Source organism: Cyprinodon tularosa, unplaced genomic scaffold, assembly GCF_016077235.1.
Source record: "Cyprinodon tularosa strain WSP-4 unplaced genomic scaffold, ASM1607723v1 ctg114, whole genome shotgun sequence".
Classification (NCBI taxonomy): domain Eukaryota; kingdom Metazoa; phylum Chordata; class Actinopteri; order Cyprinodontiformes; family Cyprinodontidae; genus Cyprinodon; species Cyprinodon tularosa.
Window position 1 is genome coordinate 883,441 of NW_024037937.1, and position 21,600 is coordinate 905,040.

At 40.4% G+C, this 21,600-nt stretch overlaps 1 protein-coding gene and 1 long non-coding RNA gene across 6 annotated transcripts; one reads left to right on the forward strand and one right to left on the reverse strand.

Moving 5' to 3' along the window:
- Nucleotides 1-821: 821 nt before the first annotated feature.
- Nucleotides 822-17,074, forward strand: bcl6aa (BCL6A transcription repressor a). Of its 4 annotated transcripts, none has more exons than XM_038304095.1 (10): nucleotides 822-1,627; nucleotides 9,779-9,871; nucleotides 13,126-13,297; nucleotides 13,390-13,611; nucleotides 13,701-14,645; nucleotides 14,755-14,936; nucleotides 15,022-15,189; nucleotides 15,275-15,405; nucleotides 15,489-15,626; nucleotides 15,720-17,074. In XM_038304095.1, exons 1-10 carry the CDS (start codon nucleotides 1,597-1,599, stop codon nucleotides 15,861-15,863), a joined length of 2,226 nt encoding a protein of 741 aa, XP_038160023.1. In that variant the 5' UTR covers nucleotides 822-1,596; the 3' UTR covers nucleotides 15,864-17,074. The 4 variants fall into 4 exon arrangements, with proteins under 4 accessions (XP_038160023.1, XP_038160015.1, XP_038160031.1 ...); XM_038304087.1 differs by lacking the exon at nucleotides 822-1,627 and adding an exon at nucleotides 2,231-2,340; XM_038304103.1 differs by lacking the exons at nucleotides 822-1,627; nucleotides 9,779-9,871 and adding an exon at nucleotides 11,222-11,368.
- Nucleotides 6,291-10,956, reverse strand: LOC119795877. Of its 2 annotated transcripts, XR_005282384.1 has the most exons (3): nucleotides 9,277-10,956; nucleotides 8,862-8,995; nucleotides 6,291-7,159 (listed from the first exon to the last, which is right to left on the reverse strand). It is a non-coding gene; the product is annotated as an uncharacterized LOC119795877 (long non-coding RNA). The 2 variants fall into 2 exon arrangements; XR_005282383.1 differs by lacking the exon at nucleotides 6,291-7,159 and having other exon boundaries at nucleotides 8,774-8,995; nucleotides 9,277-10,954.
- Nucleotides 17,075-21,600: the final 4,526 nt, after the last annotated feature.

Genomic DNA, 21,600 nt, shown 5'->3' on the forward strand with positions numbered 1-21,600 from the left:
GTATTAGAGTGAATTGCTTTCTAAAATAACTAAAATAGGGTTTTATTTATTTTAAAACACAGAGAAAATATATGGTACCCGAACTGTCAAGCTGTCTTTAGCATCATATATATGAGCAGGTAACAAGATTAGTATTGCTAACCTTAATTAATTGTTTTCCATTCGTTCCTTTGAGAATGTTGACCCTTATATTGGCTCTGAGATTTGTGAAAGGGTGTGAATATTTCTAAATCTATTATGTCACCATAAGAGTGGAAAAAAAAAAAAAAAAGCAGAGAAAAAACTTTGATATTACATGTTAGGCCTTCTAGGTATCCAGACCAACCAGCATGACAAATCACCATGATCAGTTTGTATTAATGGTGTAAATTAATGGCCGACAAGCCTTTCAAATTTACATTTTCACATTTCAGAAACTCTTTTCTTAAACAACTTCCACACTGAAGAGGGTTACCATAACCTTGTAGGTGCGTTTATAGGTCTGAGCAACCAGTCGCAGCTTGAAAACATCCTGATTCAGATTCACAGAGGATTTTATAGTGCATCTTTTAATAAAACAGGCGTCATTTTTAACCACCCTATTCCACAGATTTATCCCTTTGATGAGAATCCAAAACGGTTAGCTTATTTTCTTATCTCCAAGATATTCATTTAATGTTGTGAGGATTTACCGCCCCAATTTCCTCTTTAGCGGAAACATGACTGACCTTCCTATTGGCTGTGGCACGTTGAAGTGACAGCTGGTGTGATGCAACAACGCCCCCCCATCCCTACACAAGTTATAAAGAGCAATATCTAGTTCCATGGATTGAGATGAGCTTAGGTAGATTAATGCTTTTGGACACTGAAATATTTGCTGTATAAAACTCTGTTTATAAAACAATAGCTCGTTTCTGTAGAGGAGAACCTCTGATCTGGCAGATGGCATGAGCTCCAAAAGTTCCTCCATGTTCAAGGCATCACTTGTCCCTGGTTTGGGCTCCTGTGGCTTAATGAGATTTTAGAGTCTACAGTCAAATGAAGTCGGTATTGAAAAACTGGGATTATTTTTCAGGCTGTTTAATCTCTCTCTCTCTCTTCCTTTTTATTTTGATTTTTTTTTTTTCAAAACTGAGCCTGTCCCATGGTTTCTCATGGAAAAGTGGAGCGACTGAGACTGCTACAATCAATGAACGCTAGAGTGCAGACGGCCTATCAGCTCAGAGAGGCAGACAGATGCCCTGTGGACCGTTTCTCTAACGTGAAGCGTGCTCAGTCACTTTGACTCACTTCAGCCCGGCTTGCCGTGCCCGCCTTCTCCATAAGTGCTCCTATCCTGCTTCGACGAGGACAGACACGAGGCTTTACCAGAGCTGCTCCTCCGCCGCCGCCAGGCGCAGATCCTTTAGTGGAGAACGGCTCCATCTCTTCACAGAGAAGCCTGAGCATCAGACAGCGCCCCTCTCCCTGCACAAACCCTCTGCCTCTTGGATCATCCAGCTTCTCATCAGGCAGATAAAAGCTCTGGTGGAACCCCCCCATGAGACGTCCCTTCGTTTCCTGAAGCGGAACCAGGACTGACGATCAAGAGGCGCCACCTGATTCCCAGGAGATCCCATGATGCCCCACACCTTCCAGCAGAAAAAAGGTGAGACGACTGCTTGGGTTCATCTGTGTAATTAGAAGTTAGAATGACAGTCTTTGCAGCAGTGGAGCAAGTGAATAGCATGACTTAGTGAACTAAGGTCGTTTGGATTCCATAACACCCAAATGTATTTTAACACATGCTCATTTTTTTTTTAAGGAATGCATTTTTCACGCAAATATGAACACATTTCTTTTCTTTTCCATCCGCTACTAGTTTGAGTTGATTGTTTTGTGAAATAATCAAAAGTATATCCTCACCGGACAGGTTTTGGTTCACAATTAGAGCCTCACACCTGAGCGGCAGTGAGCGGGAACCCGCCAACACCCTCGTTGATAAATCTGTACATTTCCATACAGCTTTTATGCTGTTCATCTAATCTCAGAGATGTAATCTCTACTCTCAATCCAAAGTTCAGTCACACTCACTGGCATGCAAAGCAACTCTGAAGGGACATACAGCAGGCACAAGTGTGATAAATCAACTGACATCTGATAAGCAAATAGGAAAGGCGTATCCGCTAAATAATAGCCCCATCGCTTTTATCTACTGTATTTAAAAAACATGTAAATAGGACTTTTTTTTTTTTTTTTTACGCCAACCAGGATGTGATATGAGCAATTTGAGAGAACTTTTTGATTCACTTTGGATTTTCATGTCGGCTTTACCTCACAAGCAGCTCCTGTCTGATGCACGGGGGACACTGAAAACAAAAGGTGAGTGGTTGAGATAAAAGACCTCTTCGTTTCACCATCAGACGACTTTACGAAAGACAAACTTAAAAGAATCTGGCGATTACTGTAAATGTTTAATGAACGATGTGACCCACGCTTTGGTTGGAAAAATTTTTTGTTTAAAATCAGCTTGTTCTACTTGTGGTCTAGAGTATGTGGAACTCTTTCAAAGTGCGGCGCCTATCAAAAGTGTCTCTCTCTCTCTGCATGATGAGGCACAGATACCAGTAATGTGAAGGTGCTGAACTTCCACCTGCCATTTCCTGGGCTGCGGAGATGTTTTTAATTAAAGCACAGAGGGATGCTGCGACTCTGAGGGAGACTGCAGTTCAATCAGAGAATCGCTTCATGGCAAAAGAAAAAGCAACTTAATGAGGCACGATGGTTAGTCAGGTTGAATTATCTCTGGCAAATATAAACCGTGGGAGGTTCTGCAGGACGCATAAAAAGAACTCTTTAAGTTTGTTTGCGATTTTTTAAAAAATTAGATGAATTAACAGCAAAGAATTGCATTTTTTCTTTCTTATTTTTGTTTGCAAATTAATTCAAATTCTAATACACTGGTAAAACATGATGCATATGTTTGCATATTTTTGAAAATGAAATGTTGAACTATCCCCTTTTGAATCCCTGTCTGCATGTATGCTGTTGTTTTCTATGTACTCATTTATTTATCTAGACTTCTGGTGCTGGGTTGAATTGCTTTCATCCCTCACCAGTTCCATGTTTCCTTGTTGGATTTAAATCCATTTACTGCGTTTGGCTGCAGGAAACCAGCAAAGGAGCTGACATGAAAATACACCTACATACCACAGGCAGTTGAGAAGGTTTCATGCTCAGGAGTCTTGTAGGAACCATGAGGGCAATAATAAAAAAACGGTTAATATTTTTGATAAAGTGTAGAGCTGACCTCTTGAGTCTGAGCATGAGGTGATTAAGAATGCAGATGAAAAATAAATTAGCAGCGCTCTGCACAGGATTGCATTCATATTTCAGGTTTTTTTTGCAATACGAAAAGGCAGCAGAGTGCACTGTTGCTGTTTTGTTGAACCGTGTCCTAGAGCTAGGTGTGTGCAGTTCCTGTTTAACCAGCCCCGTGGACCAGCCTCAGCAGCTGGCGTTCGGCTCAGCCAGCCACTCTGACCTGGCAGCAGAAGCTTTGTAATGTGGGGGGGAATTTGATATGGCTGAAATCAAAACTGGGCCACAGTATGACCGAGCATAGGGGGTAGATATGAGGAGGGGGGAAAAAATGAGCAAAGGGAGGAGCTGCAACTGGGAAAACGTGGAGGGATGTCAACAGACTGCCGGGAGAGCGTCTGAGTGGAGAGGAAATCTCTTCAGACTCTGAGAATATCAGCACATTTGCCACAGTCAGCGCAGAGACAAAGAATTCAAACCAGTCCAGCAGCTTTGAGTCCTAACCGTTCACATCCCCATCAACTTCAAGCCAGTGGAAGTTTCCACTGCTTCCGTGGAAATACACTCCAAAGGATACCTGTATTGTCTAAACAGTTTGAATGGTAAAGGAGAAATTTAAGTTTCTGGGTGAACAAACTTAACTTATATCCAGGCAGAACACTATGATTTAATGCCATTCACACAAATATACATGCATATAAATTGTATTTGATATCTGTAGTTGATATAATTACTTTATTTAAAAAATACTGTTCTGCGAAAAAAAAAAAAAAATTCTGACTATGGTATTAATTTATTATCACTTGGATTGTGATATTTCAAAAGAAATATTGGTGAAACACCAATTAAATATATAGTAGTATTTTTCATTTATTTTCTCCGGGAGCTAGCCTGCAGTCTGCTGCTTTACAGTTACCAAATGGGTTAGTATTTTAGAAGAAATGTAGTTGTATAACTGTTTTTCCTTGATATAACTGATGGGTGGTGCTCCTGTAGTTTCCCCACCACGACTGCTCGAGATATTCTGGAAATATTTCCAACAAGACAGGTTTGTTTTTTGTAAGCAAGAAAAGAAGCCTCTATTTAGGCAGATGACCTGTTTGTCATGTGGGCAGTTTCTCTGGCATCTTGTCAGAGGGCTTTCAGGCTGTCATTGCTGTGGGGAGGAAAATTTTAAGACTGTTCATCAGCAAATTTTTCAAAAGCTCTGTAATCCTTGATAGCGGTAATCTGCACATGCAAAGTAAGGGAAGAATTAGCCAGTATACATAAGAAAATATTGTAACAACGTTTTGGACTAAAATACCTGTAAGTGTTTTGGAGATCTTTCGTATTCTATAAAGTATTTATTTTAAGGTTAGGAATATGCACCCTTGCTGAAGATTTACTTCAGCAACTTTTTTAAAAACAAAAAACTAATATTTTCATTAATTATCACCACTTTTACTTGAATAAAATTTTGTCTAATCTAGTGAGTAACTTAACTAAACAAAGAAAAAGCCCAGTTTGACCTAAAATGAACTTTTATTTTGATGTTTTAATGTGACTCTTTCTTTTCATCGTAACTGGAGCCAGTTTACCCTGTTCTAGCATACAAACATTACATACTGTAAGAATTTCATGGTTTATGTTTTAAAAAAAAACTAGAGACACACAATATATTGGCATTAATATTAAAATTGGCCATTTTTAAACATATTGCATTGGTCTGATAAAATACAACTGATATTAATTTCCATCTAGTCTTTGTTTCAGAAGGGGAACAATAGAGTGATATGTGTTCGGTCATGTAACACTGATTGTGATGTAACTCCGGATTATGGGTGTTTAACTAAAGAAGAGAAGCTATAGCCTGGTTTCCATTAAAAATTATATACTTTTTTATATAATTTATCATAATAAAAAAAAAAAATCATTAAATGTGTTTCCATCCATTGGAGCGAATTAACCAGGCAACGCAGAGTGTAAAGTCGTCATATGTTTGTATTACATTAGGCCAGGGGTCTTCAATGTTTTCCAGGCCAAGGACCCCCAAACTGATGGTAAGATGGAGCGGGGACCCCCTAAATATATATATTGTATGACATTGTGTTCTATCAAACTGGTCCTATAGTCACTCTATAACAGATGGAGGAATGTAACTTCCTCCCTGGGATTAATAAAGTATTACTGATTCTGATTCCTGGTTGATGGGACAGGTGTTGTGAATGAAATGGTGCCCAGCTTGAAAGAGCTCCTGTGTGTCGCTGAATGTGTGCATTGATGACTGAAAGACATCTTCTGCCTCCATCTGTTGAATTCATGTTAATGTGGATTTAAAGACATTTCAATTAGTTGGAAAAATTTCAGGGGGAAAAAAAAAAAAAAAGTCTAATCAACCAAAACTTTTGTGACACCCATGCAGCACCTCTATGGACCCCCTGTTGAAGACCTCTGCAATAGGCTGTATTAAACAGGAAGTACAGGTAGTAAGCTGGCATGAACCACAGATCAGTAATGGATTGGGATTTTCATGAAGGTGTTGTAATTATTTGTGCTAACTTTATAACATCAGCTAGCATTAGTGCTGTTATGTAGCATCCAGAGACGCAGAGATAGAAGGGCGCGATACTAATGAGACGCCAGCAATGTAAACAGCTGATTGATCATGTCACCTAAATATTCGCTACCTTATAACTAATTCAAGAAATGTGTGGCCATCTTCTCTTATGCACACAAACTTTTTCTCAAAAGATAATAAAAACGCTCTAGTGATCGTACAAACTTTTTTTTTGTGAAATTGAATAAATTAAGAGTTTAGCTGTTTCCATTAAGCTCTTTTATTGCAATACTTTGAGATGAATGCGCATCCACAAACCTTGATGGAAACACATCTAATGTCAGCAATGAGGTTGGGTTTTCATGGTGTTCAAAGGGTAGATCTAAAGATATGGTATATTATGTTATCGGCCATCACACCGATATTAATATCGGATATCGATATCGGCCCCGATTTTATTTATCGGAGAATCCCTATTTTCTTTTTTTTAGCCTTTAAAACAAAATGAATTTGAACATAACTTAATATTATGGTCTGTGTGATTACATAGTCTTAAATAGAAATTCAGTTACTCATTGCTTGATTAACCTCTTTACCAAATGCTTTTTACTTAAGGCATTTCTGGAAGGCCAAGTTTTACTTTTAGTCTAGTAGAAACTATGTTGAAGTATTTCTACTTTCACTTGAATACAATTGTTTTGGTACTTTACCCACCTCTGGAACCTTGAGGAGTTTCCTCTGCTGTGACTCTATGTCAGTAAGAGAAGAAATGTTGTTATTCCAGAAAGGTTTCCACTACACAGCCAGCCGATCGCCGTCCACAGCTTGACACTAACTGGTGGATGTTTTAACAGCGAAAGTTTGGGGGGGGAGTGATTCAGGCACATGGTTCTTATTGGATCTTTATCGAGGGTGGTGCAGAGTAATAAGACCCACTTGTTTACTATCTGAAAGCCTTTTCACACCGTCTTGTGAAGCAGCGAACACCTCTGTCAAGATACGTTGGCAGAGCTTTGAATATAACCTGCACAGAAGCTGTCCCGAATTTCAGAAATCCTATGCTCCCGGGCCTTCAGAAGTGGTGCACTTTGGCACCCCCCCGCCCCCTCCACCCTAGGAGCATGTAAAAGAACAGAGCAAATACAGACAGAGATTGTAAAGATTTAATGATGGCAGCAATGGTTTTACCGGCTCACTCTTTCATCTCTGCTTTTGTCGGAGGAATCTGACCCATCATCCAGCAGATGGCATACTGGCAGGAAGTTGACCCAAGTATGCGTGGAAAATTCCATCAGGTTTGGCTTTGCAGGCTGCATTCCTGGCTCTTCTCTGCTCATCTAGCTTTGAGGAAAAACAATCTTTAATATACATAATTTGGATTCGATTGAAATTGTAAATTCCGGCTGAGCGACGGTGACATACACCTCGGCCGTAAATATGCTCCTGGTATGTTGTTTTCACGCGTCAACAAACCTGTAGTTTCAAGGCAATGTAGCCAAGCACTGCAGAAACCAAGTGCAAACTTACTTTCCAATGAACAAATAAACACTTGCTGTGCAAAATTTTCTAAAGAAAAAAATCTGAAAAATGCATGCAAGACTGAAGGATAAAATCCAGAACGAGGAACTCTTAAAAAATTCCTGAGGGTGAGAATCGAAGCAAGATCTTGCCTGCAAATTTCAGAGATGCCGACACTCTTTATGTTTGTGTTTAACCTTGTCAGGTGGGATGAAAGACAGCTTTCAACCTGCAGACACACAGCAGCTTTGTTGCAGGGAGGATGATTTTGTGTCTGAATATAACTCGTCTTAATTTAAAAAAAAAGCTCAAGAAAAACCTCCAAAAAATTCACTCCTCTTCACAAAATCCTTTGAGGCAACTTTTTTCCCTTCCAAATCTTATTCACTTATTATCTAAATTTCTTAACCTATTTCTTTTTTCCTTCTCAAATGATGGATGCCATACAGTAAGTTAAAAGGTGACGACTTTAAACAGACGATCATGGTTAACATAGGAATGCAAATCTTTTTGTTGGCAATGCTGTGATGGTTTCAACGCATCCGGTGTGCGGCCTTGATGCTGCTTAACAAAGAGAAGAAGAAATGTGAAGGAACGCAATCAGAGGGGAAAAAGGGAAACAAGAAGCGGGGGGGGGGGGGGGGGGAGCTTCTGGGATGCATGGAGTTAAAAAAAAGTGAAACTTAACAATATGAAAAGAAAATCTTTTAAAGAAAGGAACTAAAAAGACCTCTGTAGCTAACAGCATTATCTGTTTGGTGTTACAGCGCGGTTGCATCATGCCTCTCAGAACAAAACTCTGCACTCATCTTTGCTGACAATGAACACTGAAGTTGGCAGAAATTTGCTGTGAAACGAGACAAAAAGTGTGCAGTTTATGAAGAGAAGATGAGGGAGGGGGGGGTGGAAAGTGAGGCAACCTCCGGGCCTCAGGCTTTTGTCAGTGGGCACTTCTATTCACTGACCTATGGTGCACCGACTGTATAGGCAATGATATGGCAGAGACAGGATTCAAACCTTTTTTCTTTTCATTCTTTTTTATTAAATGCGCAGTGGTTAAACTGGATTGGGATTGTTTCTGTAACAAAGAAACCAACGTTTAATTATACAGCCTGAATGGAGATCAGGAGGATTAAGCTGTGCACAGCCTTCAGTGTGATAAGGTAGCCTGAGTCGTTTCAGACGGGGTCATATTGATCAGCTCCCTCTCTAAGTGGGTCACTTTTTTTGAAGAAATTGGTTAAATAAAAGTTTGCCACGGATTTGTGGTAATTATCTCCTCCCTTTATAGCAGGGGCACAGCATGAGGCCTTAGTAAATTACACATCTCCCTCTTAACTCCTGGATGGTTTATGGCCGTGCATTATGCATAAAACTGTGCTGGAGCGCCTTAAACATCCCCCAAGTGGGTTGGAATAAAGTTGACGCTGCTCTTTGTTTGGAGCTCAATACTGTCTTTATTTGGCAGTGCTGAAAAGGAGATTGCAGTAAAGGCGTTCGTCTTAATTATTTCAGAGACACCCACCCCCCCAGTCTGGTTTGTGAACACCTGAAGTGTTTTTTAGAGGGATTCCGGCTGCAGACGGGCACATGCAATCCGCTGGGAAATGTCACACTTGCTGAAGCGGCGGTTGGGAGGGGGCTAAGATCCCACCAAACCTACGGAAAGATGAGGAAAGTGAATTTGTTGAAATCTCCTCCAAACTATAAAAAAAATTCCAATGTTAAAAAAAGATTTCTTCTAAAAGCAATTTAAAGACTCTTTTGAAAAGTAAAAAAAAAATGTACTCATGGCTGGTATTAAACTCTTTAAAAAAAAGTTACATCTTATCGCTTCTACAGTTCAAAGTCCTTTTAATGAAACCTCAGCAAAACAGCCAGAGTGAACGGAGTTTACGTGCCTGTATACAGAGCATAAAAATAGAGCAAGCTCTACAAACCTCTCCCTGCACACTGGAGGCCAGCTGGCTCAAAATAAGGCCACCTACACTTTTCCCCCCCAGCCAAGCAGAAAGACAACAGAGAAAAAGGAGAAAAGCAATAAAAGAAAACAATGTTACTTTCTTTAGCTTTAAAATTTGACTTTTTCATCATAAAGCTAAAATAATAAAGGCATTTGCAACATCCTATTTAATTTACCAGGCTTTCATTTATATATATTGTTAAGAGGAAAAATATTAGTTGCATTTAAATATTTCAGTAAATGCTTTTTACTTTACAGATATTTTATAAAAGATTTATAGTAAGAAACTCTACCATCATATATGATTACATTATTCTGAACCGATGCTGGCCACCATCTAACTTATTCATATCAAATAAGTGCAGTTTTTAAAGGGGTAAAAGATGCATTTGTGATAATTAAGCAAGTGTGATCTTTTAGGGTTTGTTTTAAAAGAATTCCTGAAATGATTAAGTTCATTTTTATTTCTCATTCCATAGCCCAGCAAATGCTCCTCCTTTGCCAAGGAGTGAACGGAATGAGAAAAGAAGGAGAATCCATGGTTTGGAATCACCACAAACAAGGCTTCCAAGGTGAGTCACTGCAGTAAGTGTGTGCCCACATGTCGAGAAATGAATGCAACTCTGAGAGGGCTGCCTGTTTGCATCTCGTAATCGAGATTCAGAGGCTTGCCTATCAAGCCTGTAAACGACGCACAACTTCACACCAGTCCTCCCTTCCACATGCAGGGATGAAACAAAAACCACAGAGTCCTCGATGCCAGTGCCTGGATGGTGACACTTTCAGACAAGAAATGAAACCAACAAAACACCACAAAGCTGCAAAAGAAAGAAAACAAATAGATTGGGGGGGAAATTACGGTTTATTCTGATGCCACATGTCTTAAAAAAAAGAAAAAGAAAGAAAAAAACAATACATGCACTTCTTATTTTTTGTATTTCTTCTGAACTTTCACATCAATCTGATCAGATAAACTGAAGTCAGAACAAATTGAGCAACTAGAGGTTTAAGCACCAAAAGTATACACTCTTGACCTTGACATTACATTCTTTTTACAATGTCTACAACATGTCCCACAGCATTTTAAACATTAACTGATTTATAGCTTGGAGTTGAACGCATGCACTCCTCTGGGGTCCCATACTTAAAGTTTTTTACTGCAATGCCTTCACAGAAATAAAATAATCTTACTTTTTTTGTTTTTCTTGTATTTTAAATGCACGCCTTTTGTGCAAATAGCCTAAAGCTCTAGGAAAAAACAAAACAAAAAACTAAGTCACCTAAAGATCGTTACAAAACAGTTATACGCGTATGAGAATAAATAACAATAAAATAAATTGAAATAAAACAGAGCTAAAGTGGCAGTTCAAACCGTGCGCTGAGAGAAATAAATAAAATAAAAACAGAATTCCATCCGAATGCTCAATACCTTAGAGGAAAAGTAAATCCCCCCCCAACCCCTCCAGCCTTCCCCACCGACGGCATGAAGTTAACATACCCGCAGGGAAATGCGCCTACAAAATGATCAGAGCCCAAAGCAAGACAGTGAGACCGACCTGTCCGCATGGACCTAATTTAGAAGTCTGTCTCTGCGAAGCTCATGTATGGACTGTATGTGTGTTAAATGCGACGGGAGGCAGCGGCACCGCGCGCCGTTTAAGTCACAGAATATAAATTAGTTCTGAGAATTTCGGGGGCTGGTTTTCTGAAGACAGTGACGTCGCCAGCTCTCCGTCCTGTGACTGTCCGGGTCGAACCAAAAGCAGGGGGATCTTGCTCCCAGAGCAGCTTTTGACTTCGTTATTTTCGTTAACTATACACATTTTATCGCTCCTTTGAACGTTTAAAGTGATATGTTTTTATTTTAAAAACACCCAGGCGCCGTTCACGCCTGAAACAGCGCTTTAGAAGGTGTTCGATTTAAAAACTTTAGAAGGAGGCGTCTCTCCCCTGCGCCGGCAGAGTGGTACGGTATCAGGCTCAAATTCCGAGAATTGTGCTCCTCTGATTCTTAGAACAGGGGTTCTTAGAAGTGGTGATGCAAGAAGTTTCTAGGAAAGCGCTACCAGGTGATTTTTTTAAATTCCATTTTTTCCTTTAATTTGGCGCGAAGCTTTTTTATCTGTTGTGTTGCTTGTCTATATTTTAGGACGTTTTGTTATTTTTGTTTGTATGTCTGCTTGGGTGTTTTTGTTGAAGCCGGCCCGGGCTGCGAATGTCAGAGAGTGAAGAGTCGAAACTCCGGAGACGGAGAGGAGAAGGAGGCTCCTGCTGCTGCTGACAGCCGGAGCGCCGCCTCCCTCTCTCTGCGTCTCTGACAGCCCGGCTGCCTCCGCGCGGAGCCGGCCGGAGGAGCGCAGTTTCGAACGGTTAACGGCTGTAACAGTCGGTCCTGCTGTGTAGCGGAGTAATAACGCTCCGGTTGCACCGAGGGAGAGATGGAGGAGGTGGAGGGGGGGTATGGGAGCGCTGAGTTCGGCTCGCAGCCCACGGTGCCTCGGAGTGTCAGTGATTAAATGCCCACTTTGTTCCGTTCAAGTGTCAAAACACGAGAGGGACGACAAGCAAGCGCGCGCGCGTTGTCACGCCAACCCTACAGACAGCGTGGCAACCGCACATTCGCCTTATATTTATAATGTATATATTTTTTAGTTTTTTTAGTCAGCAGCAGCCGCGGTAATTTGCTCTAATGGAGCGCAAAGAGCTGCCCAGAACAAACCCCTCCAGTTACCGTAATAACACAGCAGCGGAAATGTTACTGTTGAGGGGTGTGCGTGTTTTTTCCGCGGTAGAAGCTACAAGTTGTCTCTTTATTTATTTTTTTCCACTGTGACAGCGCGCTGTTTGACAAGTTTAAGGTGCCACACAGAAAGCTTTACACGCAGAGACCCTCAGTTTCGTTTACTGGCTCTGTACTTTTGCTGGATAAAACGAGAATCATGGCGAAAGTAAAAAAAAAAAAAAAAAGTTTGCTGACTAAAATGTGCACTATTTAAATTTTACCGACAGCCTAATTGTGCGTGTTCACAGACTAGTTAAAGTGTGTTCTTATTTTATCCATTGGTCAGTGCGAGCTGCGCTGCTTCTATTTTCGTACGGCTCCAGTTACTCGCTTCATTTCTGACACCTGCCTTAATGACACCGCTGTGCTTCAAAGTTAGTTTAGTTTCTACTAGTTTTCACTTTGATGAAGACATTGACCCTGAAATACCCTAAAGGCACTTTGAGCGAACTTCACACCATCAACAAACTGATGCTGTTTCACACTTGCCACCTGCAGCGCCTCATTTCATCCTCGTCATGGTGTTGACATCTCGCGGTTTAAATCGAAATATGTATATTTTGTGTGTGTTTGTGTGTCCAGAGGCTAAAAAAGGATTCAAATTGATCATATAGTTTGAACAACACTGAAAACGTTCGCTGCGTTTTATCTTAAGTAGTGATCGCTTGGTTCGGTTTTTATTTAGTTAGGCTTAAGTTCTACATTTCTATAAAAAAAATGTCAATTTTCGTTTTACTAAATGTACTTTGTAATTTTGCTGCGATTTATCTTGTGATTTGATCTATCTTGAAGTGTACTGTGAAGTTTTCAGTGTTTCCCGGGAGAAAGTGAGCAGGAGAGAAATGATTCAAAGATCAGAAATTAAAATGTGTGATTGTTGTTTTAATAAATGGCGCCGCCTTCTGGTGACAGCGTATTATTTTTTTTTTTTATGGGATGTTGAATAACGAATACAGCTCACTTACCCTGGATCAGATTCCTAGAGTCTGGTACATAGTAAACAGAACTTGCTGATTTATTTTCTTCTTTTTTTCCTGTTGGCAGAACTTGAAAAAATGGCTTGCGCAGCAGACAGCTGCATACAGTTTACGCGTCATGCCAGTGATGTCCTCCTCAATCTGAACCGGCTGCGCAGCAGGGACATCCTCACAGATGTTACCATCCTGGTCAACAGGCAGCAGTTTCGTGCACATAAGACTGTTCTCATGGCTTGCAGGTGTGCAAATTTGTTCTTGCATTTTAGAGCACATATTTCCATTACGATGTTAGTCTAAACTAACCCTATCTCTACATCATTTTTGTTTGCAGTGGGCTGTTTTACACTATCTTCACTGACTCCCACAAGTGCAATCTTAATGCCATCAGTCTGGACCCGAAGGTGGACCCAGAGGGCTTTGCCATCTTGCTGGAGTTCATGTACACTTCCCGACTCACACTAAAGGAAAGTCTCATCATGTCAATCATGAATACAGCCATCTATTTGCAGATGGACCACGTCGTGGACACTTGCCACAGATTTATCAAATCCAGGTCGGTAGAACCAACTGCCATGACATTTTTGTGTATATCCGTGGATTATCAGTGTCTGTGTGCTCATAACCCTCTCATTCCCTGCACAGCGATCCGTCTGCCAAGCTGCCCAGAGATGAGTTTTTGGTCAGTCCATTGGTTTTGCCGCAGGACGTCCATGCTTACCGCCCACACGATGTTGTTGACAGTTTGCACAGCCGCCTGGGTCCGTTCAGGGACGGAAGGCCCTATGCCACAAACATGTTCAGCAGCGTCAGCAGCCCCAGTAACTACCACCTCTATGGGCAGTTTCCCATGCCGGGATTCCCGTTCCCGCTCTGCAAGCTGACTGATACCAAAAATGCTTTTGCTGACCTTTCAAAGAGTGGGATTCACCACAAACACTGTCCTCCACACGACGGCACCAACGGTCTCAGGGCGGACTACGCCAGGGCGCTCAGCACCGGCTCCTCTGGTATTATTCACTCTACTACCTTCGCTTCCAGGGAGATGGGGAGAGACGACGAGATGAGGAAGGAGGGCCACGAGAGCCAGCCCATCGGGTTCAGCTCAAGGAAACGTGCATTCCCCGTGCTAAACCTTGAGCACCAGAAAGACTTGAGCAAAGAGCACGCTTCTCAGGCGGAGGACGACCTCATCCATCAGCACTATACTTTGGGAATCTCCTCCACTGGACGCAAGAGCCTCATGAGCAGCCCCCAAAGCCCCCTAAAATCAGACTGTCAGCCCAACTCACCAACAGAGTCCAGCAGTAGCAAGAATGCCAGCCTATCCCACATTGGTGGAGGGCAAGGAGCGCAGGGTACGCCGGACCCCAAGGCTCGCAACTGGAAGAAGTACAAGTTCATTGTGCTGAACCAGAGTGTGAAAGAGGACGAGGCGGGGCTTCGCTCTCCTCAGCGCCTAGGCATGCAGTCCTATATTCACCCAGGTGACTCTGAGAGCCTTGATGCTCAAACCACCAGTAAGAGCAGCGATCACAGCGAGGACCTACCTGTTCCACAGGCCAGCCGTCTCAACAACATCATCAACAGGTGAGAGCCTCTAAGATGAAAGAACGTTGGTTCTGTTTAAAGAACAATGTTTTCTATCCTCTAAATGATGGTGGAAGGCTGAGTGTATGTCTTTGCATTTACTTTCCAGTGCGCTCGAGGGCTCATTAAGGAACGGTGACAGCCACGCTTCCCACTACCTGAACCGCCTCAGCTGCTCCACCTGCGGTTCCCAGTCCCCCCAGCACTCCAGCGTCTGTCCCAACAACCCCAGGTCCCGCCTGTCCGAAGAAATGGCCGAGCTTCACTCTGAGTATTCCGACTCCAGCTGTGGTGAGTTCAGTTTTTCTCATGGTGTTAGAAACGGTCATGCCTGGAAACCGACCACCTCTGACCTCTCCAATTCCTCCACCACCAGAAAACGGTACGTTCTTCTGTAACGAGTGTGACTCCAAGTTTGCCGACGACGAATCTCTGAAGCAGCACATGCTTCAAGTCCACAGCGACAAGCCATACAAGTGTGACCGCTGTCAGGCAGCTTTCCGATACAAGGGCAACCTAGCCAGTCACAAGACCGTCCACACAGGTAAATAACCTAAAAACATCTCTTGCCCTAATATTATGTGAACTATTGTTGTCGAGGTCTAAACCAACTTCACCCTGTTTTTCAGGAGAGAAGCCGTACCGCTGTAATATCTGTGGTGCTCAGTTTAACAGACCAGCTAACCTCAAAACTCACACCCGCATCCACTCAGGAGAGAAGCCATACAAATGTGAGACGTGCGGAGCTCGTTTTGTACAGGTAACTTTCAGCCCTCATCCACAGCTAAGGCATTCTGCCTCTCGTCAGCATGGGCTTCAAAAAGCCATCTCTTTGTGTCTCAGGTCGCTCATCTTCGTGCCCACGTACTGATCCACACCGGGGAGAAGCCATACCCGTGCGAGATCTGCGGAACGCGCTTCCGTCACCTGCAGACTCTGAAGAGCCACCTGCGCATCCACACGGGAGAGAAGCCCTACCATGTAGGTTAAACTCATCATATCCCGCATCAGTCAACGAGTTTTACTCCTCAGAATAAGTTTCCTTACTAAAGTGTGTCAATTTCTTCTGTTCAGTGTGAAAAATGCAACTTGCACTTCCGCCACAAGAGCCAGCTGCGACTGCATCTGCGACAGAAGCACGGCGCCATCACGAACACCAAGATCCAGTACCGCATGTCCACTGCGGAAATGCCAACCGACCTGACTAAGGCATGCTAAGCTAAGCTACGCTCAAAGAGCAAAACCGTCACCTTGGATCCTGGAATTTAATGACCACCCCCCCTCTTTTTTCAAACGTGTACAATCATCCAAAATTGTAGTGCCACACTGTGTTCTTCAGACAATTAAATTGGCTGTTTGCCATTCTAAACGGGTTTCCACTACATGTGATCATAGAGCCACTTGTGGCATCTTAGTCACTTTATGGTCATATATAGATCTAAATATATATATATGTATGTATGTTGGGAGTGTTTTTAAGCTTTGAAGGTACGTATATAAAGCTTTATTTTGTTGAGAAGGACAAAATGTAAAAAAAACAATGTGTTTTTTCTGAAAATACAGTATTTTATATCAGAGGACTTACTTTTCTGAAAGTATTGACAATTTTGACAGGTGGTACATATATTTTAAGAAAAAAAAAACAGGCTTTGTGGCTATATAAATTTGTCTAGACATTTTTAAATGTGTGTACAGACGTGTAGGAGTAAAAGGCGGGATGGTGGGGAGCGTTCGGGTTCAGTTTAAAAACGTAACGGGATGGCTGCCGCCTTCTCAACAAGTTATGCATGTGGTGTTTCTTACCGTTCGTCGGGCAGACCACGTAAATATTGTGACATGATTTAGTGTTCTGTCTGTGAGATTGCTCTCTGCTGGCGGAGCCAATCTAAAGCGTTGAATTCTGGGTACTGCTTTGTAATGACCAAGAAGAAGAAAAAAAAAAAAAAAAACAGCAAAAAAACTTGTTTATGTTTCTTTTTTTTTGGCTCCAGATGTGTTTGTACAGATATGACTTTTGGTTTTGTTTATTTGTTTGTTTGTTTGTTTTTTCATAAGTGAAAGTTTACAGTTTTTTTCTCTCTGTTCCCGATCCTACCGTAAACTTGTGTCGATGTTGAAGCTTTTTTTATTTTTATTTGTAGATACACTGTGTATTCAATGTGCCTTTCTCTACGCTGCTCCATTCAGAGCAGGTCTATTAAAAGGTACAACTCAAGGACATCACTCGTCCTAGTTCCCTGTGTGGGTGTGTGTGTGTATATATATTTCTAAATACTTCTCTGTAACAGGAAACTTTATCATTGTAAATCTGCAAGATTTTTTTTTTTTTTTTAGATTGGGTTTCTTTTTTTAAACTGCATTAAAATTGTTGTACAATGTTATAAATGTATGAATGTAAAATAAAGGTACTGGATTTCTATGTATTGAAACAAGAGTTTGTCGTTATTGTTCCCTCTGGGAGCCTCATCTCAGGTTTCCTCTCTGACGACCGAATCTGGGGGTTGCACAACTAATAAAGATTTTTCCACCTGAGTTGTGGATTTCTGCAGCTCCTCTAGAGTTATCCTGGGGTTCAGAGCCTCTCCTGTAACTTAGAAGCCAGTTTAGATCACTGAGCATTTCTTCAGTGTGGCACATTTGAACTGATGCTGAGTTTAAATTACACACTTAAACTGTTTACTAAATAAGACTTAAAAGCAAACCTGTGTAATTTTTGACCCAAGAATTAGCTTAATTGGAAACATTTACCCCTCTACTATAAAAAAGTTTATAGTTGTGTTTATATTAGAATAAATAGAGGTTATCAGTGTGAGCATTGCATCTATATTCAGTGTAAATTAAGGTATGATGCTAATCAGTGAGAATAGGCTTCCAAGGAATGACAAAAATTTGTATCTCGGTTTTCTTTGCTCTGATGAGCCATGAATTAACTTAAAGCAGTGATTTTTTTTTTTAAACAAACATGACTTTCCTATCATTTGAGCCTTTTAAATGTACTTACTTTGTATCTTGACATTCAACCTCGTGGTCTTTGAACTCAAGTCGTTCTAAAAGTTCCTAAGGCTAAAGGGAAATCTCTAGGGGGGATTGCTTTACCTTTCGTCCCCTATCTTTGTGAAACAATTTCCCTCTTGACATTCAGCAAGCCTTTTTTTAAGCCAAGCGGAACACCCACTTGTTCATCTTATCAAATGCGGCCTAACTCAATGGCTAGACTCAAGTTTTTCCTTTTTTTATTTATGTATATATATATATATTTATATTTTTTTAAACCTGTTTTTATCTGTTTTTATTGTATTGTCTTATATTTCCAAACAAAAAATAAGAAATATCTTTTTAAATTTTGGTCAGATGTCCATTCTTATATATCAGATGTCAGATTTAGAAAATAAGGCTGTATTTATTATTTTATTGTTCAACCAAACTTAACTGAGTTTATCAGACAATTTCCACTAGCTGTCAAAACACATCCTTGCCCTTATGAACCATGAGGTAGGGAATGTGAATGATTCGTTCACTTTCCCAACAACTAAATTACATAAAAGCAGATTGTATGGTTATCTGAGAACCAGAGGTAAATAATAAACCAAATTTTTATTTTTGAACTGGTAGGAAGCTAATTATCTTCCCCTGTCCATTAGGGGTTAAATGCAGAGATACACCGATCCGAATCATCCGGTACTCGGATTTGATATCCGCTCCGATATCGACTAATATGCTGCTATAGATATCGGATGAATGACTCTGATCCAGCATTCCGATCCAGTCATTTCTATTTTCATTAATAACATAAACAGTAATACAGTTAGGCCAATTTAGTGACTTCAGTTTTATGACTGCAACTCTGATTACATCACAACATAAAGCACACACAGCAGCCTGTTAGGATTTATATCTGTGTAAATGTGTTACCTTTTTATTAAAATGTTTTAGTCAAGCATGATGCCTTTATTCACAGTGATAGGTATGCTGTCCAACAGTCGTATCGGATCAGTAGCGGATGTATTAGTATCAGAGTGTAAAAAAATGGAACAGTACATGTCTAGTTGAATGGTTTTTCTTGTCATTATTCAGCACATATTACTGTACTTTGACAGGGTCAAATCTGTCTCTGAATGAGTCATGTGACACAGAGCGCTGCTTTACTGTAGTCTATAATGGCATCTTGCTTTAAATCTTTGTACTCTATATAAGCTACTGGAACCAGAATTTCCCTGAGCTGCACTTATCTTAGAGGGATGCATGCTACATTGTCTTTACAATTACCTCTATGACTTCTCTATCGGCTGGTCCAAATATGAACTACTTTGGGATTAGATATAAAAAAAATCCCAGAAGAAAAACAAAGAAGTGTGTGGCTCTAATGTTTTAATATATTCAAAGTTAAAGGGTGTTAATACTTTTCTGCAAATGTGTTGCCTAATCCAGTTGCCAACATACAGTAGATGTCTAATCTAAGCTGGAAAAAAAAGGAAAACATAAGGTAAGAGAAAACATAAAATCAAGGAAAGAGCATGGATTTAGTTTGTGTTTGGTCTTTTTTGCCACAATGCTTCAGCTTTATGGGTAATTCCTCATCAGGCACAGTACGGCTTTTATTGTGAACACTATTCTGGTCAGTTCTTCCATTCATTCCACAGTTAAAAGATAACCAGACTTACTCAAACCAACAGAAGCTCCAGTTACTGGTTTATAAACTCAGTTTGGGCTCCAGTTTTTTCTAACTACAATTCAGACTTTTTCTCTAATGAATTCACAATGTTTTAAAATAAAAATATTGATTTAAAAAGAATAAATGTGTTATTATAATTAGAAATACATTTGACTATATAAAGTTTAAATGCTTGACTTTTGATGTGTATTGTCTGCTGTCCCCTAATGGCGTAAAGAGGAAACAACACAGAAAGAGGAGAGACTTACTAATAGGGGGAGTTTGGACAAACATAGCAGTCATGTTTTGCACCACGTTACAAAATAAGTACAGTAAAGAAATAATAATACAAAAAGAAAAAAACTATTTAATTAAAAATCTGTTTTTTATGTTTTATTTAGAGATTAAATAATGCTCAATGTAAATAATGTTGTTCAATCCAACAGCTTTCAGACTCCCTGATTTAAATCTGTCTATTATGGTTGTCATGTTGTAAAACCGGACCAGTACCAGGAGTGGATCCTGCTCTGCAACTTGATCTTATCATCAGCACTGTGGGAAAACTGCAGATCCTTCCCCTCTATCAGCACATCTGACATTCCTCTGGAAATCTACTTCCTGCTAATAAAACCATCAAAACGAGCGGCAGATACGAGGCGGATAAACATTGCAGCAACCTTGTGTGACAGTTAGGGAAGAAAATAGAAGATATACAGTCATGTGAAAGAAATATCCTTCCTCATAACACAACTTATTATGCGCCTTAGGAAAAGACTACAATACAAAAAACAGGTCAGCCTTAAATGCATCACAACTTTTAAATAAGGGTTTGACAAATAATAGATAAAACATTTGAACAAAGACTGATTTTAATTTTACACAATGGCAAGGAGTTCCAGACAGGAATCTGTTTTTGTTCTTCCAAACCATTTGGTGTCTTTAAGGATAAAAAGGAGAAAAAAGTGGAAAACATTAAACATAGAGGACAGTTTTTCAAAGAGCAGACATTCCTAGAGATTTCCTCCCAATATAGGAGCTGGACTGTGAGTGTCTGGTGATTTAGATGAATAATAAAAACTATTTTGTAGCAAGGATTCAGAAAACACAACCTTGGATCATCGACACCAGTCAGTGTGTGAAGGAAAAGGGACATCAGACCTTAAAAATGCACCAAGTTTAGAAAAAAGGAATTGTTTGGATGGAGATCCAGGACGTCTCGTTTCCATAAAAAAGAACATGGCAGTCTGGCTTATAATTCCAAAGTAGAATCTGAAGAAACTACAGCGTTAAATGAAGGGGATGGAGGAGTGGTGATTTGAGCACTATTGCAGTCAAGGAGTGCACCATGAACTCCTTATGCAACGTTTTCTAATTAAATCTGAAGCCATCACTCTGATAGCTGGAAACTGTGATCTCAAACAGCAGCACGTTTACAACAGAATGCATAAAAAAAAAGAGAGAGAGAGAAGTTAGAAGCTGCTTCAATAACCCGTTCAAAGTCCAGACCTTAACTTTAATAAGAGTCTTGGGTGGGACCATAAACCCATGCATATAAAACCCCAAAGAACTCAGGCAAAAAATATGAGGAGGGCCAATAATTTCCAGAACGATATGAGAGACGGATAATGCCACACAGGCGACAGCAGAACCAAGTCATAGCTGCTGGGGGACGAAAAAATACAAGACAAATTATATGTTTATGTTCATCTGGGGTCACATTTACCTCAGTTCAAGACTTTTCATTAGAGTGAAAGACAGCGAAACAGGAGAATGATAGTTTTCACTTCTGCAAACAGAGTCTACCTGTGTGTATTTTAACCTCAGTATAAATCAAGCTGTTCAGTGAAGGCATCAGAGGGTTTGTTAGAGAACATTAGAGGACAAACAGCATTGAAAGCAAAGAAAAAAAACAGAAAAGGAGGAAATTTATAGGGAGAACTTCCAGCTGGACAGATGAAAATATGGAGGAGCTGCAAAGATCCTTCAGCAAATCTCTGGACACAGAAACTCAATAATTTAGCTGAGGTGTCAAATTCTTTGTTACTGTACTTAAGTAGACTTTTTAGGTATCTATACTTTACTCCATTACTTATATTTCTACCTATTTTTGACTTTTTCTCTTTACATTTTCACACAAGTATCTGTACTTTCTATTCCTATTCTATTCCCTGTGCTGCATGTTTTACTATATTAGTTTTTTTTTCCTCTTTCACACACTGACTGGAGCAGATTCACCAAAGTCTTCCTGTTTGTGTCTCATCACTGCTCCCCCTCTCATCGCCAGCCAAACAGGCCATATTTATT

Excerpts from the sequence above, each read along its gene's own strand:
- bcl6aa (XM_038304087.1), top strand. The coding sequence starts at position 2,238 with ATGAGCAATTTGAGAGAACTTTTTGATTCACTTTGGATTTTCATGTCG. Across the intron at positions 13,298-13,389 it reads ACTGTTCTCATGGCTTGCAG|TGGGCTGTTTTACACTATCT; the intron begins GTGTGCAAATTT and ends TTTTGTTTGCAG. Across the intron at positions 14,937-15,021 it reads GTATTCCGACTCCAGCTGTG|AAAACGGTACGTTCTTCTGT; the intron begins GTGAGTTCAGTT and ends CTCCACCACCAG.